At 58.3% G+C, this 14348-nt stretch overlaps 1 long non-coding RNA gene and 1 gene segment (V, D, J or C); both read left to right on the top strand.

Annotated features, from left to right (window-relative positions):
* Positions 1-1807: 1807 nt before the first annotated feature.
* LOC102154760 lies at positions 1808-8570 on the top strand. The segment is given in 4 exon segments: positions 1808-1817; positions 7083-7388; positions 7729-7980; positions 8182-8570. Coding segments are annotated over 4 exon segments (957 nt in total).
* A 1558-nt stretch (positions 8571-10128) lies between these two features.
* Positions 10129-11455, top strand: LOC111097254. Its single transcript, XR_005362980.1, has 2 exons — positions 10129-11060; positions 11333-11455. It is a non-coding gene; the product is annotated as an uncharacterized LOC111097254 (long non-coding RNA).
* Positions 11456-14348: the final 2893 nt, after the last annotated feature.

Here is a 14348-nt window from a genome sequence, read left to right as displayed (position 1 = left end):
CCCTACATGGGCCTAGGCCCTGTAGATGCATAGCTAGGAGGCGGAGTATATGGCAGCCCTGAGACCTGAGTATCATCCAAAATGATAGATAGATAGATGATAGATAGATAGATAGATAGATAGATAGATAGATAGATGATAGATAGAAGGATGGGATGAATGGAAGGATAGAAAGAAAGGGATGGAAGGATGGTTGGGTGGGTGGATGGATGCATGGATGGATGGACAGATGGAAAGTAGATAGATAGATAGATAGATAGATAGATGAAGTATAGACCAATAGATGATACATGGACAGATCAATGGATGGATGGTGGATAGATAGATAATAGAAGGATAAGTTGATAGATGAGAGAAGAATAGATAGATAATAGATACATGATAGGAGTTTTATAAATGGATGAACAATACATAAGTGGATGGGTAAATAGATGACTAGATAGATGAATCGAAGATAAACAGATGACGACGATGGTTGGATAGGTAGGTAGATATGAGATGGAAAGATATATGAATAGATAATAGATAGACAGCTGATACATAGATGATAGATAATGTTACAAGAGACATGACTCATTTCCTGCCACAAGACCCACCCCCACCTGCCAGGTTCTCAGAGGCCCAGACCTGGGGGCCTTCCTCCCATCCCCTGGACTGGGGGTCCCTCAGGGCAGCGCTGAGCGTCTCCCTTGTCTGACTGGTGCCCCAGTTCAGGAGACCTGCCTTGTGGACCCCAGCTCGAGGACAACCAGAGCTTGGCTCACACAGGCCCCGGGCACCAGAGACCCCTGCACAGGGGAAGAAGGCATCTGCCCGAGCCTGGGAGGAGGTGTGCCGGTCACTGGTCAGGCAGGGCCAGCAGAGGCCTGTCACTCGGGGAGCACAGCCTGAGAGCAGGGCGTGGGGGACAGTACCAGGGATGCTACCTTCACATGCCCTCGGGCACCAAGAGGCCACCATGTCAGGTCCCTCTGTCACTCTCTCTCTCCCTCTCTTATGAACCCAGCACAGTGGGCTGAACGCTGGTGCCCAGAGGCTATGTCCACCCTCAATGCCGTGGCACCTGTGGATGTGACCTTGTTTGGAAAGGGGTCTTTGCACATCTGATTCAAGTCAATGAGCTTAAGATGAGAAGCTCCAGGCCTACACCCGATGTAGGTGTCCTACAAGACGCACACAAGGAGACACACAGACTCAGAGGAGAAGCCTCATGAAGACGGAGGCAGAGGCCGGAGGGATGTGGCCACAACCCGGGAGCGTGTGGGGCCCACAGAGGCTGGAAGAGGCAGGAAAGACCCTCCGTGGAGCCTGTGGGGGGAGGGCGGTCCTGTCTCCCCAGACCTCAGACATCTGGCCTCCAGAGCTGGGAAGGGAAATTTCTACTGCTCAAGTCCATATGTGGTCCCTGTCACAGCAGCCCCAGGACACTTGCACACGCAGCCAGAAGGGCTTGGCCAAGAGGATGTTCAGGAGACTCCTGGGTCTTTTCAAGCCACGTGGGCCCAGTGCTGTCCAGAGCTCCTGACCCTGCAGGGTGCTGGTCACACAGGGCACATCCCCTTAACCCTGAGGTGGCTGAGTCACCCTGGGGATGGCCACTGACACCTGGAGGGAGCTGGGTCACACTGGGCAGAAGCCCTGATCATGGAGGGTGCTGGGTCAATGTCAGCAGAGTGCACTTCAGACCTGTTTCCTGAGCTCCCAGGGACTCATTCATGGCTGCAGCCAGGTGAGCAATACTGTGACATCACCTCCAGGGCCAAACGACACCTCTTCTGCCCTGTGTTCCAGGCTGCCTGTGCCCACGATGCCCACAGGTGGGTGCCTGGGCTGAGGAGCAGGGCGGCTGACGGAGAAGGTGGACCATCTGCCGGACCTGTGGGTGCTGCCCACCCTGCCTCTCATTTCTCCTGCTCCCTGGGCCCGGGCCTGCTTTGGGGGGACTCCAGTGCTTCAGACCCTCAGAGGCTGTGGAATCCAGGGTCCAACAGGCAGGCAAAAAGGGAAAGCTCCAGGGGCGTCATGTGCACAGCAGTGTTCACAGGGTGGAGGCGGGGGACAAGTGGCAGGCGGCCTGGGAGGAAACATCCCCCACAGGTGATGCTGCTGCAGGGACCCCGGGGTTCTTAGTGAGGCCCCCCACTCCTGGAGCCGGCCACAGTGTGTGCAGCACCCTGGGCCACCTTCCCTGCATCCACCTCCTCCTCCCCCTTCCGCCTGCCCGGACTCCCCGTCCCTGGGCCACCCCAGCCCACAGGGAAGCAGCATGGTTAGCAGACACCTCCATTCAGCCTGCAGCTTGCTGCCACACCCCCTGGTGGTGTCCTTCCTGGGGGTGGACCAAGGGCTCCTGTGTGTGGCTCCAGAACCTTCCCTGCTTGAAGGAGTGAAGGATCAGATGGGCACAGACACCAGCTGGGCCCGATCTGCACCAGGGACAGCCACACAGTGTGCAGGGGAGCAGACACGTGGGTGCTACCTGGGCGCCAGCAGGAGAGCCCTGGGCTGGGAGGGTAGGACATGGGTGGCCCCGCAGCTGCCCCCTACCCCTGGGCTCCAGGGGCCCAGACAGGTACAGCCTGCCACCCCCGCCACCTGCTCATAGACCTGGCTGAGGAAGGCAGCCACTGGTCATGGCCATACTGGACTGGCTTTTCACCCTCACACCCGCCCCTGTGGCCATAAGGCCTACTGAGGCCCGCAGGTCCCCCAGGGGTCACTCTGGGCAAGCCTTCTCCCTCCAGGGCACGTTTGCCAGCCTTCACTCCATCTCCACCTCCCAGACCATCTCTACATCAGTGTCCCTGAGCCCCCCACCGCGTCCACCTCAGCCTTCGCTTCCTTGCACCTCAGCCTCCAGCCAGCCACATGAAGCAATGACCTCCACTGGGGCACCTGCCTCGCACCCACATGGCCTCAAGCCAGAGTCAGACTCTTGGGGGTCTCACAGGCCAGGCCACATACACCTGGCCCCACCACAGACAGACCACAGACCAGACATGACGTGGAGGCAAGCAGCCACCACTGTGGGACAGGAAGTGGGCAAGTGACCCCGTCTGTGGGCCAGGCACAGTCATGCAATCCCTCCCAGCCCACCCCTCACAGCCTCAGCCCGCCTATAGCGGCAAATGCCCCAGAGCAGGGCAGGGGGCTGCTGAGACCACAGGGCCGTCAGGCAGGCTGACAGGAGGCCTCGGCCCCATCCTCACTCCAGTCCCCTAGAGAGGCAGGCTGGGGGACATGCAGCAGTGCACCACCTGGCAGAGGGAGGCCGGGCCTCTCAGATGCAATAGACCCCTGGGCGGCCTACAGCAGGTGGGTCCGAACGTGGTCCAGACCTTTTCTCCTCAGTCAGACCATCCTGAACGCTGCTGGGCCCAAGAGGATGGAGACAGGCAGAAGGGACAGTGAGCAGAGGAAGAAGGGAAGATGGGCCTGGAAGCCATTGAATCACAGAGCAGAGAGCTGGGAGAAGCACAGTTGTCTAGACTACCGGGGACTACTCTAGGCTGGGCTGGGCTGAGCTGGGCTGAGCTGGATTGAGCTGGGCTGAGCTGGGCCAAGTTGGGCTGAGCTGGGCTGGGCTGAGCTGGGCTGAGCTGGGCTGAACTGGATTGAGCTGGGCTGAGCTGGGCTGAACTGGATTGAGCTGGGCTGAGCTGGGCTGGGCTGAGCTGGGCCGAGTTGGGCTGGGCTGGACTGAACTGAGCTGAGCTGGGCCGAACTAGGCTGATCTGGGCTGGGTAAACTGAGGAAGGCAGCCACTGGTCATGGCCAGACTGGACTGGCTTTTCACCCTCACACCCGCCCCTGTGGCCATAAGGCCATAAGCTGAGCTGGGCTGAGTTGGGCCAAGCTGGGCCGAGTTGGGCTGAGCTGGGCTGGGCTGAGCCAAACTGGGCTGGGCTGGGCTGAGCTGGGCTGAGCTGGGGTGAGTTGGGCTGGGCTGGACTGAACTGGGCTGGGCTGGGCTGGGCTGAGCTGAGCCAAACTAGGCTGAGCTGGGCCAAACTGGGCTGAGCTGGGCTGGGCCAAACTGAGCTGAGCTGGGCTGAGTTGGGCCAAGCTGGGCTGAGTTGGGCTGAGATGGGCTGGGCTGAGCTGGGCCAAACTGAGCTGGGCTGAGCTGGGCTGGGCTGAGCTGGGCCGAGTTGGGCTGGGCTGGACTGAACTGGGCTGGGCTGAGCTGGGCCGAAGTAGGCTTAGCTGGGCCAAACTGGGCTGAGCTGGGCTAGGCTAAACTGAGCTGAGCTGGGCTGAGTTGGGCCAAGCTGGACCAAGGTAGGCTGAGCTGGGCTGGGCTGGGCCGAGTTGGGCTGAGCTGGGCCGAACTGGGCTGGGCTGAGCTGAGTTGCGCTGAACTGGGCTCAGCTGGGTGGGGTGGACTAGGCTGAGCTAGGCGAAGCTAAGCTGGGCTAAACGGCTGAGCTGGCCTGGGCTGAGCTGGGCTGGGAAGAGCTGAGCTGAATGGGCCAAGCTGAGCTGGGGTAAACTGAGCTGAGCTGGCCTGGGCTGGGCTGGGCTGGGCTGGGCTGAGTGGGGTTGAGCTGAGCTGCACTGAACTGGGCTCAGCCGGGTGGGGTGGACTGGGCTGAGCTGGGTGGGCTCGACTGGGCTGAGCTGGGCAAAGCTGAGCTGGGCTGGGAAGAGCTGAGCTGAATGGGCCAAGCTGAGCTGGGCTAAAATGGGGTGAGCTGAACTGGGCTAGGCTGGAGTGAGCTGGGCCGAGCTGAGCTGAGCTGAGCTGAGCTGGGCTGAGCTGGCCTGGGCTGGGCTGGGCTGGGTTGGGCTAAGCTGGGCTGAGCTGGGCTGAGCTGGCCTGGGCTGGGCTGGGCTGGGCTGGGCTAAGCTGAGCTGCACTGAACTGAACTGGGCTGAGCTGGGCTGAACTGGGCCAAGCTGGGCTGGGCTGGGCTGGGCTAGGCTGGGCTGGGATGAGCTGAACTGAATGGGCCAACCTGGGCTAAACCGGGCTGGGCTGGGCTGAGCTGAGCTGTGCTGAACTGGGCTGAGCTGGGCTAAACTGGGTTAAGCTGGGCTGAGCTGAACTAAGCTGAGCTGAGCTGAATGGGCCAAGCTAAGCTGCCCTGAACTGGGCTGAGCTGGGCTGGGCTGGGCTGAGCTGAGCTGAGCTGAGCTGAGCTGAGCTGAATGGGCCAAGCTGAGCTGTGCTGAACTGGGCTGGGCTGAACTGGGTTGGGGTGAACTGGGCCGGGCTGACCTGGGCTGAGCTGGCCTGGGAAGAGCTGAGCTGAATGGGTCAAGCTGAGCTGGGCTAAAATGGGGTGGGCTGAACTGGGCTGGGCTGGAGTGAGCTGGGCCGAGCTGGGCTGAGCTGAGCTGGGCTAAACTGGGCTGAACTGGGCCGAAGTAGGCTTAGCTGGGCCGAACTGGGCCGAGCTGGGCTAGGCTAAACTGAGCTGAGCTGGGCTGAGTTGGACCAAGCTGGGCCAAGCTGGACTGAGCTGGGCCGAACTGGGCTGGGCTGAGCTGGGCTGAACTGGGCCAAGCTGGGCCAGGCTGGACCGGGCTAGGCTGGGCTAGGCTGGGCTGGGATGAGCTGAACTGAATGGGCCAAGCTGGGCTAAACCGGGCTGGGCTGGGCTGAGCTGAGCTGTGCTGAACTGGGCTGAGCTGGGCTAAACTGGGTTAAGCTGGGCTGAGCTGAACTAGGCTGAGCTGAGCTGAATGGGCCAAGTTAAGCTGCCCTGAACTGGGCTGAGCTGGGCTGGGCTGGGCTGAACTGAGCTGAGCTGAGCTGAATGGGCCAAGCTGAGCTGTGCTGAACTGGGCTGGGCTGAACTGGGTTGGGGTGAACTGGGCCGAGCTGACCTGGGCTGAGGTGAGCTGAGCTGGACTGAGCTGAAATGGGCTAAAATGGGCTAGGCTGAGCTGGGCTGAGCTGAACTAGGCTGAGCTGAGCTGGGCTGGGCTGAGCTGGGCTGAATTGGCTGAGCTGGGCTGAGCTGAGCTGAGCTGAGCTGAACTGGACTGAGCTGACCTGAGCTGAACGAAGCTGAGCTGAGCTGAGCTGGGCTAAACTGGGCTGAGCTGGCTGGGCTGAGCTAGGCTGAGCTGAACTGGGCCAGGCTAAACTTGTCTGAGCTGAGTTGGGCTGAGCTGAGCTGGGCTGAACTGCGCTGAACTAGGATGAGTTGGACTGAGCTGGTCTAAACTGGACTGTATTGGGTTGAGCTGGGCTGTTCAGGCTAGTGACTGAGGTGAATGTAAAGGAATAGGTTGGGTTTGTATCACCCCCCAGAGATTCAGTCCTCAGCCCCGTTTTTCTGCATGTTCTTAGGGGTCCATAGGGTCATGCTAGTTAGGTTGTACCCATAATGCCCTCTTTCCCCACCATCACTTCAGGGAATTGGTCCTGTATATGTGGGTAGACCACACTCTGTATTTCTGGCTTTTCCAGCAGGGACACCTTTGGATGGAGTTGGAATTGGGCCTCTAACCTCCAAAACCTCATAAGCCACAGAGGTCACCTGTCAGTAACAGGGAGGCTAGACATGGGACTAGTGAGGGTGGGTGGTTTGACTGGGACCCTGACTGGTAAGAGGAAGGGGGTCCCAGAAGGAGCCAGTGCCTTCTCCTCCCCTGTGTCACCCCCTACACAGCCTTGCTTCAAGCCTGGGCTGCTCTGTCCTGGTCCGTGCTCTCCCTCTGGGCCCATCTCTGGTGATACCCAAAGCCCAGCAGAGTGCATGTCTGGGCCCACTGCATGGATGGGAAACTGAGGCTCCAGGAGTACCTGCAGACTCAGTGAGTGGGAGAGCCACATTCAATAACCACAAATCCAACCTGGGGGTGGCTTGAACCAGAGGCCCTCCCTGAGGAAGGTGGCCATGCTAGAACCCTGACGAGCATGTCCAGAAACAGTGCAGTTGGACTCAGGCGTGTCGTTCTGACCCCAGGTCCTCGGCATATGAGCTGCATGACCTTGGGGCTGCCACTGACCATCTCTATGCAGTTTCCTCTAGTGCAAAGAAAAAATAGCCCTCACCCTGGCCTGTGAGGCCATGTAAGGGGTCCAGACAGCACTGGCCCACCAGCTCACAGAGTGTCCTGTGTCACAGAGTCCAAAACCAGCCCCAGTGTGTTCCCGCTGAGCCTCTGCCACCAGGAGTCAGAAGGGTACGTGGTCATCGGCTGCCTGGTGCAGGGATTCTTCCCACCGGAGCCTGTGAATGTGACCTGGAATGCCGGCAAGGACAGCACATCTGTCAAGAACTTCCCCCCCATGAAGGCTGCTACTGGAAGCCTATACACCATGAGCAGCCAGTTGACCCTGCCAGCCGCCCAGTGCCCTGATGACTCGTCTGTGAAATGCCAAGTGCAGCATGCTTCCAGCCCCAGCAAGGCAGTGTCTGTGCCCTGCAAAGGTCAGAGGGCAGGCTGGGGAGGGGCAGGGGCCCCACATCCTCACTCTGACCCTCCACTTGGAGCCGTGTCCCCAAGGACACTCCACGGGGAGGACAGTGGGCTGCTGGGCTGAGCTCCCAGCAAGTGGCCAAGGTGGGGCCTCCATGAAGGACCTGGAGGGTGGCAGGGGGCAGGCAGGCAGAGGGTGCACACTGACCTGTTCCAATCTCTCTCTCTCTCTCTCTCTCTCTCTCTCTCTCTCAGCTCCTGAAGATAACTGTCATCCGTGTCATCCATGTCCCTCGTGCAATGAGCCCCGCCTGTCACTACAGAAGCCAGCCCTCGAGGATCTGCTTTTAGGCTCCAATGCCAGCCTCACATGCACACTGAGTGGCCTGAAAGACCCCAAGGGTGCCACCTTCACCTGGAACCCCTCCAAAGGGAAGGAACCCATCCAGAAGAATCCTGAGCGTGACTCCTGTGGCTGCTACAGTGTGTCCAGTGTCCTACCAGGCTGTGCTGATCCATGGAACCATGGGGACACCTTCTCCTGCACAGCCACCCACCCTGAATCCAAGAGCCCGATCACTGTCAGCATCACCAAAACCACAGGTGGGCCCAGACCCTGCCCGTGAGGCACTGCTTGGCACACAAAAGTTTGTGAGGCAACTCCTAAGCCTGCTTCCTTCCTCTAGCCCCTGGGCTTGGGTGCTCCCACCCACATTTTACAAAGGGAAACTGTGGCATGGGGTGCTATGGGGAAGAAGGCTCTTCCCCCACCCCAGATCCCTGACCTGGCTCTCTGTCCTGCAGAGCACATCCCGCCCCAGGTCCACCTGCTGCCGCCGCCGTCGGAAGAGCTGGCCCTCAATGAGCTGGTGACACTGACGTGCTTGGTGAGGGGCTTCAAACCAAAAGATGTGCTCGTACGATGGCTGCAAGGGACCCAGGAGCTACCCCAAGAGAAGTACTTGACCTGGGAGCCCCTGAAGGAGCCTGACCAGACCAACATGTTTGCCGTGACCAGCATGCTGAGGGTGACAGCCGAAGACTGGAAGCAGGGGGAGAAGTTCTCCTGCATGGTGGGCCACGAGGCTCTGCCCATGTCCTTCACCCAGAAGACCATCGACCGCCTGGCGGGTAAACCCACCCACGTCAACGTGTCTGTGGTCATGGCAGAGGTGGACGGCATCTGCTACTAAACCGCCCAATCTTCCCTCCCTAAATAAACTCCATGCTTGCCCAAAGCAGCCCCGTGCTTCCATCAGGCCGCCTGTCTGTCCATATTCGGGGTCTGTGGCATACTGAGGCAGGGGTAGAGCTCAAAGAGGAAAGGGTACCTGCGCCCCTGACCCTTTTGGGCTTCACTTGTCTTGCTCAGCCTGGCACCTCAACGTGCCTTTCACACCCATGGGTTTGTGTGTGTGTGTGTGTGTAAGAGTGTGAGCATTAGTGTGAGCGTATGGTGTGCATGGTAGTTAGACAAGCTGGGAGCAAAACCTGCAGTTGACAGTCGGGGGGGAGCACAGCACAGTGGTAAGTCCTCTGGGGGCAATGATGCGGTTGCTTGTGTCTCAGAAAATGCCTCTAGGGGCAGCCTTGAGGGACCAGAGGGAGGCAGGAGAGCAGGTGACCAGTGAAGAGGCTGGTATCACTGTCAGGGGTTGAGGCAGGATTCCAGAGGGACCCACACCACCCTTGGTGGGTGCGGTGCATGCAGTTGCCCCACTGGTGCACTGGACAGGGAGCTGCCCTGTACCACACTGCTCTGTACATGGCTCACTCACAGACACACACAGCCACCCCCTCTATGCTCATGCTCACGCATCTGTACACACACCGGAGCCCTCCAGCTGCAGGAAGTTCCTAGCCCAGCCCCAGCCTCAGGAAGGTGAGGGGGATCCCCACCCTAGCCCCAGCAAGATTTCCCAGGCCCAGGGCCACTGCCCCAGGCCTTCCCTGTGTGCCCCACTGACCCCACACAGGCAGCCTTTACCCCCCGCCTGACCCCCAGACTCAAGTCTCCCATCCCTTCCTGAGCCCAAGGATAGCCCAAATCACAGATAGGGTAGGGGTGGGGGGCAGGTTAGAGAGGAGGCAGCAGAGAAAACTCCCACCCAGGGCCCCTGTGCAGCTGCTCCTGGATGGTCTGGTAGAAAGGGAGGTTTGAGGAGACAGCATAGAGGTGGTACGGGGACACTGTGGGACACCTGGCCTTACCACTCCCACAAGGGGGCAGCGGGGTCCCTGCTCTTGTCTCAGACACCTTCTGGGCTTCCCCGTGGGACCTGGCCTTCTGCTCCTCTCTCTGCTCCCAGGGCCAAAGTGAGGTGGGACGGACCCCCCCACACACACACCCACAGGCTCACTGCTCCCCTTTCAAGGGTCTAATCACCAAAGGGTAATAGAGGGAACAACAGGTTCATTGCAGGGGAGGTGTTGCCATAGAGAAGGTACTCCAGCCACCAAGGGAGCTAGCACCCAGCCCGAAGCAGGAGTATTCTAGAGAGGGGGAGGGGAGGAAGAGTCAGTAGATGGACAGATCATAGGACATGTAGTGGATGGAAGCATGGACAGATGGGTGGATGGAGAGAGGGAAGAAGGGATGGATGGACAGGTGGGTGGATGGAGGGAAGGAGGGATAAATGGATGGGTGGATGATGGATGGATGTATGGATGGACAGATGGATAGATGGGTGGGTGATGGATGGATGGTTGTATGATGGTGATGGATGGAAAGATGGACAGACAGGTGGATGGATGGATGGATGGACAGATAGATGATGGATGGATAGATGGATGGATGGATGGATGGATGGATGGATGGATGGATGGATAATTGGATGTGTCAGCAATGACAAGCAAGTCCAAATCCCATTTAACATAGAAGGTCTGTGCCCTGGGATCCTGAAAATAGCCTGTGCTGGTGGCCTTCACCTGGGCCTCCCTCCTGCTCCTTGTAGCTTATCAGCCACATTCCCTGGGAAGGCAACGTGCCTGTCTAGCCCTTGACACATTGAACTACAGACCCAGATTTATGTCTCAACCTGGAGCACCCTGAGGGTGGCAAGTCTGGTCCTCTCTGGCGCCACTCAGGGTCCAGACCAAGGCCAAGCCAAGAGCAAGGACTTGGTGAGCAAACACATGGAGCTGGGATCCAGGAGGCTTTGGGTTTGAGCTCTGTTTACAGCAGCAGAGCCAGTGCCCACCCTCTTGCCTTGCCAGGTCCCTCTCCCTACGATTCTGTCAGGACTCCTTTAGAGATGGGGGTCCTTTGGGTGTCTAAATTACTATAAGGGCCCCAGCCCCGTCCCTGGGCACCTGTCACCTCATCCTCCCCAAGGCAGCCTCAGACCTCAGAGAGGGCACCCCCATTGCCCCTGTCCTGACCCTGAGAGTGTGTGGGAGGGGAAGGCATTGGCTCAGCCCCCGTCCATGCAGGCATGGGCCTGGCAGACTCACAGTGTCTTGCAGGTTACCGGGAGCCACTTCCCTGGCTGGTGCTGGACCTGTCGCAGGAGGACCTGGAGGAGGATGCCCCAGGAGCCAGCCTGTGGCCCACTACCGTCACCCTTCTCACCCTCTTCCTACTGAGTCTCTTCTACAGCACAGCACTGACTGTGACAAGCGTGCGGGGCCCAACTGACAGCAGAGAGGGCCCCCAGTACTGAGCAGAAGCCAGCCAGACACAGGTAGGGGTAAGGAGGCAGAGTGCTGGGCTGACTGGGGCAGGGAGGTCGCCCACCAGGGCACCTGCCTATTCCCCACCCCTGGGGGTCTGACACTGAGGATTATGGGCAGTCCTGGGGTCAGAGCTTAGATATCTCCCAGCAGCATCTGGGAGTTAGCTTCCCCTGGGCTCCAGTCACAGCAGGACTCGATCCATCTCCCCTGAGGCAGGCAGGGTGAGGGACAGGGCATTGGCGAGGAGTTCCCCTGGGCCCTGATCCCACTGTGTTTGCAGGGAGGAGTCTGGAGGAGCCTCCTGGAAGCCCAGCTGGATGTCAGAGCTCAGCCCTGCTCAGAAGCTGCCCACCCGCCCCACACACAGGCCTTGCTGGTGCAATAAACTGATCTCAAAGGCAAAGGTTCTCAGACTCTAAATGAGAGGAGGGGAGAGGAGAGGGATAGAGGCTTGGGAGAGGGGGAACATCAGCCTCATGACCCAGGTTGAGGCTCCCTTCACCTATAGTCTACCTGATCTGGTCCTGCATAAGCCACAGGCTTAGGACAAAAGTCGTCCTTCACCAAGGACAGTATGAAACAAAACCTTCCTAAACACTGCACCCAGGACCTTTTCCTGGTCACTGAGCCCTGCTCCTCATCACCAGGCCCTTGTCATGATCACTGAGCCCTGGTCCTGGTCACTGGGCCCTGGTCCTCATCACTAGGCCCTGTCATGATCACTGAGGCCTGGTGCTGACCACTAGACCCTAGTCCTCATCACTGGGCCTTGGTCCTTGTCACTGAACCCTGGTACTGGTCACTGAGCCCTAGTTCTCATCACTAGACCTTGGTTTCATCATTGGTCCCTGATCCTGGTCACTGAGACCTGGTCCTGGTCATGATCACTGAGCCCTGGTCCTCATCACTAGGCCCTGTCATGATCACTGAGGCCTGGTGTTGACCACTAGACCCTAGTCCTCATCACTGGGCCTTGGTCCTTGTCACTGAACCCTGGTACTGGTCACTGAGCCCTAGTTCTCATCACTAGACCTTGGTTTCATCACTGGTCCCTGGTCCTGGTCACTGAAACCTAGTCCTGGTCATGATCACTGAGCCCTGGTCCTCATCACTAGGCCCTGTCATGATCACTGAAGCCTGGTGCTGACCACTAGACCCTAGTCCTCATCACTGGGCCTTGGTCCTTGTCACTGAACCCTGGTACTGGTCACTGAGCCCTAGTTCTAATCACTAGACCTTGGTTTCATCATTGGTCCCTGATCCTGGTCACTGAGACCTAGTCCTGGTCATGATCACTGAGGCTTGGTCCTCATCACTAGGCCCTGTCATGATCACTGAGGCCTGGTGCTGACCACTAGACCCTAGTCCTCATCACTGAACCCTGGTACTGGTCACTGAGCCCTAGTTCTAATCACTATACTTTGGTTTCATCACTGGTCCCTGGTCCTGGTCACTGAGACCTGCCCCTGGTCATGATCACTGAGGCCTGGTGCTGACCATTAGACCCTAGTCCTCATCACTGGGCCTCGGTCCTTGTCACTGAACCCTGGTACTGGTCACTGAGCCCTAGTTCTCATCACTAGACCTTGGTTTCATCACTGGTCCCTGGTCCTGGTCACTGAGACCTAGTCCTGGTCATGATCACTGAGCCCTGGTCCTCATCACTAGGCCCTGTCATGATCACTGAAGCCTGGTGCTGACCACTAGACCCTAGTCCTCATCACTGAACCCTGGTACTGGTCACTGAGCCCTAGTTCTAATCACTATACTTTGGTTTCATCACTGGTCCCTGGTCCTGGTCACTGAGACCTGCCCCTGGTCATGATCACTGAGGCCTGGTGCTGACCATTAGACCCTAGTCCTCATCACTGGGCCTCAGTCCTTGTCACTGAACCCTGGTACTGGTCACTGAGCCCTAGTTCTAATCACTAGACCTTGGTTTCATTACTGGTTCCTGGTCCTGGTCACTGAGACCTCGTCCTGGTCATGATCACTGAGCCCTGGTCCTTATCACTAGGCCCTGGTCATGATCACTGAGCCCTGGTCCTTATCACTAGGCCCTGGTCATGATCACTGAGCCCTGGTCCTTATCACTAGGCCCTGGTCATGATCACTGAGGCCTGGTGCTGACCACTAGACTCTAGTCCTCATCACTGGGCCTTGGTCCTTGTCACTGGACCCTGGTACTGGTCACTGAGCCCTGGTTCTAATCACTAGATGCTGATCCTCATCACTGAGCCCTGGTCTTAATCACTATGGCCTGGTCCTAGTCACTGGGCTTAGGTCATGATCACTGAGCCCTGGTCCTAGTCACTTAGCCCTGGTCCTAATCACCATGGCCTGGTCTTAGCCCTAGGAGGAGGCTGAGTCATTGTGAGCACAGTGCAACCCAGGCCAGGTGGCCCCACTAGAGGACACTGGGCTTAAGTCATGATCACTGAGCTCTGGTCCTCATCACTGTGTACTGGCCCTGGTCACTGGTCTCTTGTCCTGGCCACTGAGCCCTGATCCTGGTCATGATCACTGAGCCCTGGTCACTGAGCCCTGGTCCTTACATTGTTCCCTGGTACTTACCACTCAGCCCTGGTCCCAGTTACTGTGGCCTGATCTAATCACTGGGCTCTGGTCCTTAACATTTTGCTCTGATTACTTATCAACAGTCCTAGTTACTGAACCCTGCTCCTGATCACTGGGCCCTGGTCCCAGTCACTCTGCCCTGGTCCTGATCACTAATCCCAATTCCTGGTCACTGAACCCTTGCCCTAAAAACTGCATCACAGTGTTCATTACATATGCAGGAAGTGACCCAATGTCCATTTATTCTGAGTTGGAGCCCTTATTCATGGCCTGCATTACAACTTAGATCTGGAGTCCTGTTCCCATGTTCTGGGTCCTTAGTCCTAACCCTCATCAGAAGTGACCCACAGTAAGGAGAGGGAGCCCCTCAGACAATCCAAGACCCTCTTGGCATGGGCACTGGACAGAGGATGAGATAGTGACCCCCAAGTCCGGTTTCATCTTTTCCAGGGCCCAGAGGGGCATAAAGATGCTGACTTGAAGGAAAGAGAATCAGCCCAAGTCCAGGGCCCAGGAGGCATGAATGAGCTAGACCCCCAGGCCATGAGGGTCACCAGTACAGGGGTGCCAGAGGGAGGGGGCTCAGGTACAGGAGTGGGAACAGGGGTGCCAGAGGGAGGGGGCTCAGGTACAGGAGTGGGAACAGGGGTAGAGGCGATGGTGTCTGTGTTCTCTTGTTTTTCTCATGTTTGTCAGTCTTCACCTGCTGAACACCCAAA

This window comes from Canis lupus, chromosome 8, assembly GCF_011100685.1.
Source record: "Canis lupus familiaris isolate Mischka breed German Shepherd chromosome 8, alternate assembly UU_Cfam_GSD_1.0, whole genome shotgun sequence".
Lineage (NCBI taxonomy): Eukaryota > Metazoa > Chordata > Mammalia > Carnivora > Canidae > Canis > Canis lupus.
This window is presented reverse-complemented; position numbering and strand designations above follow the sequence as displayed.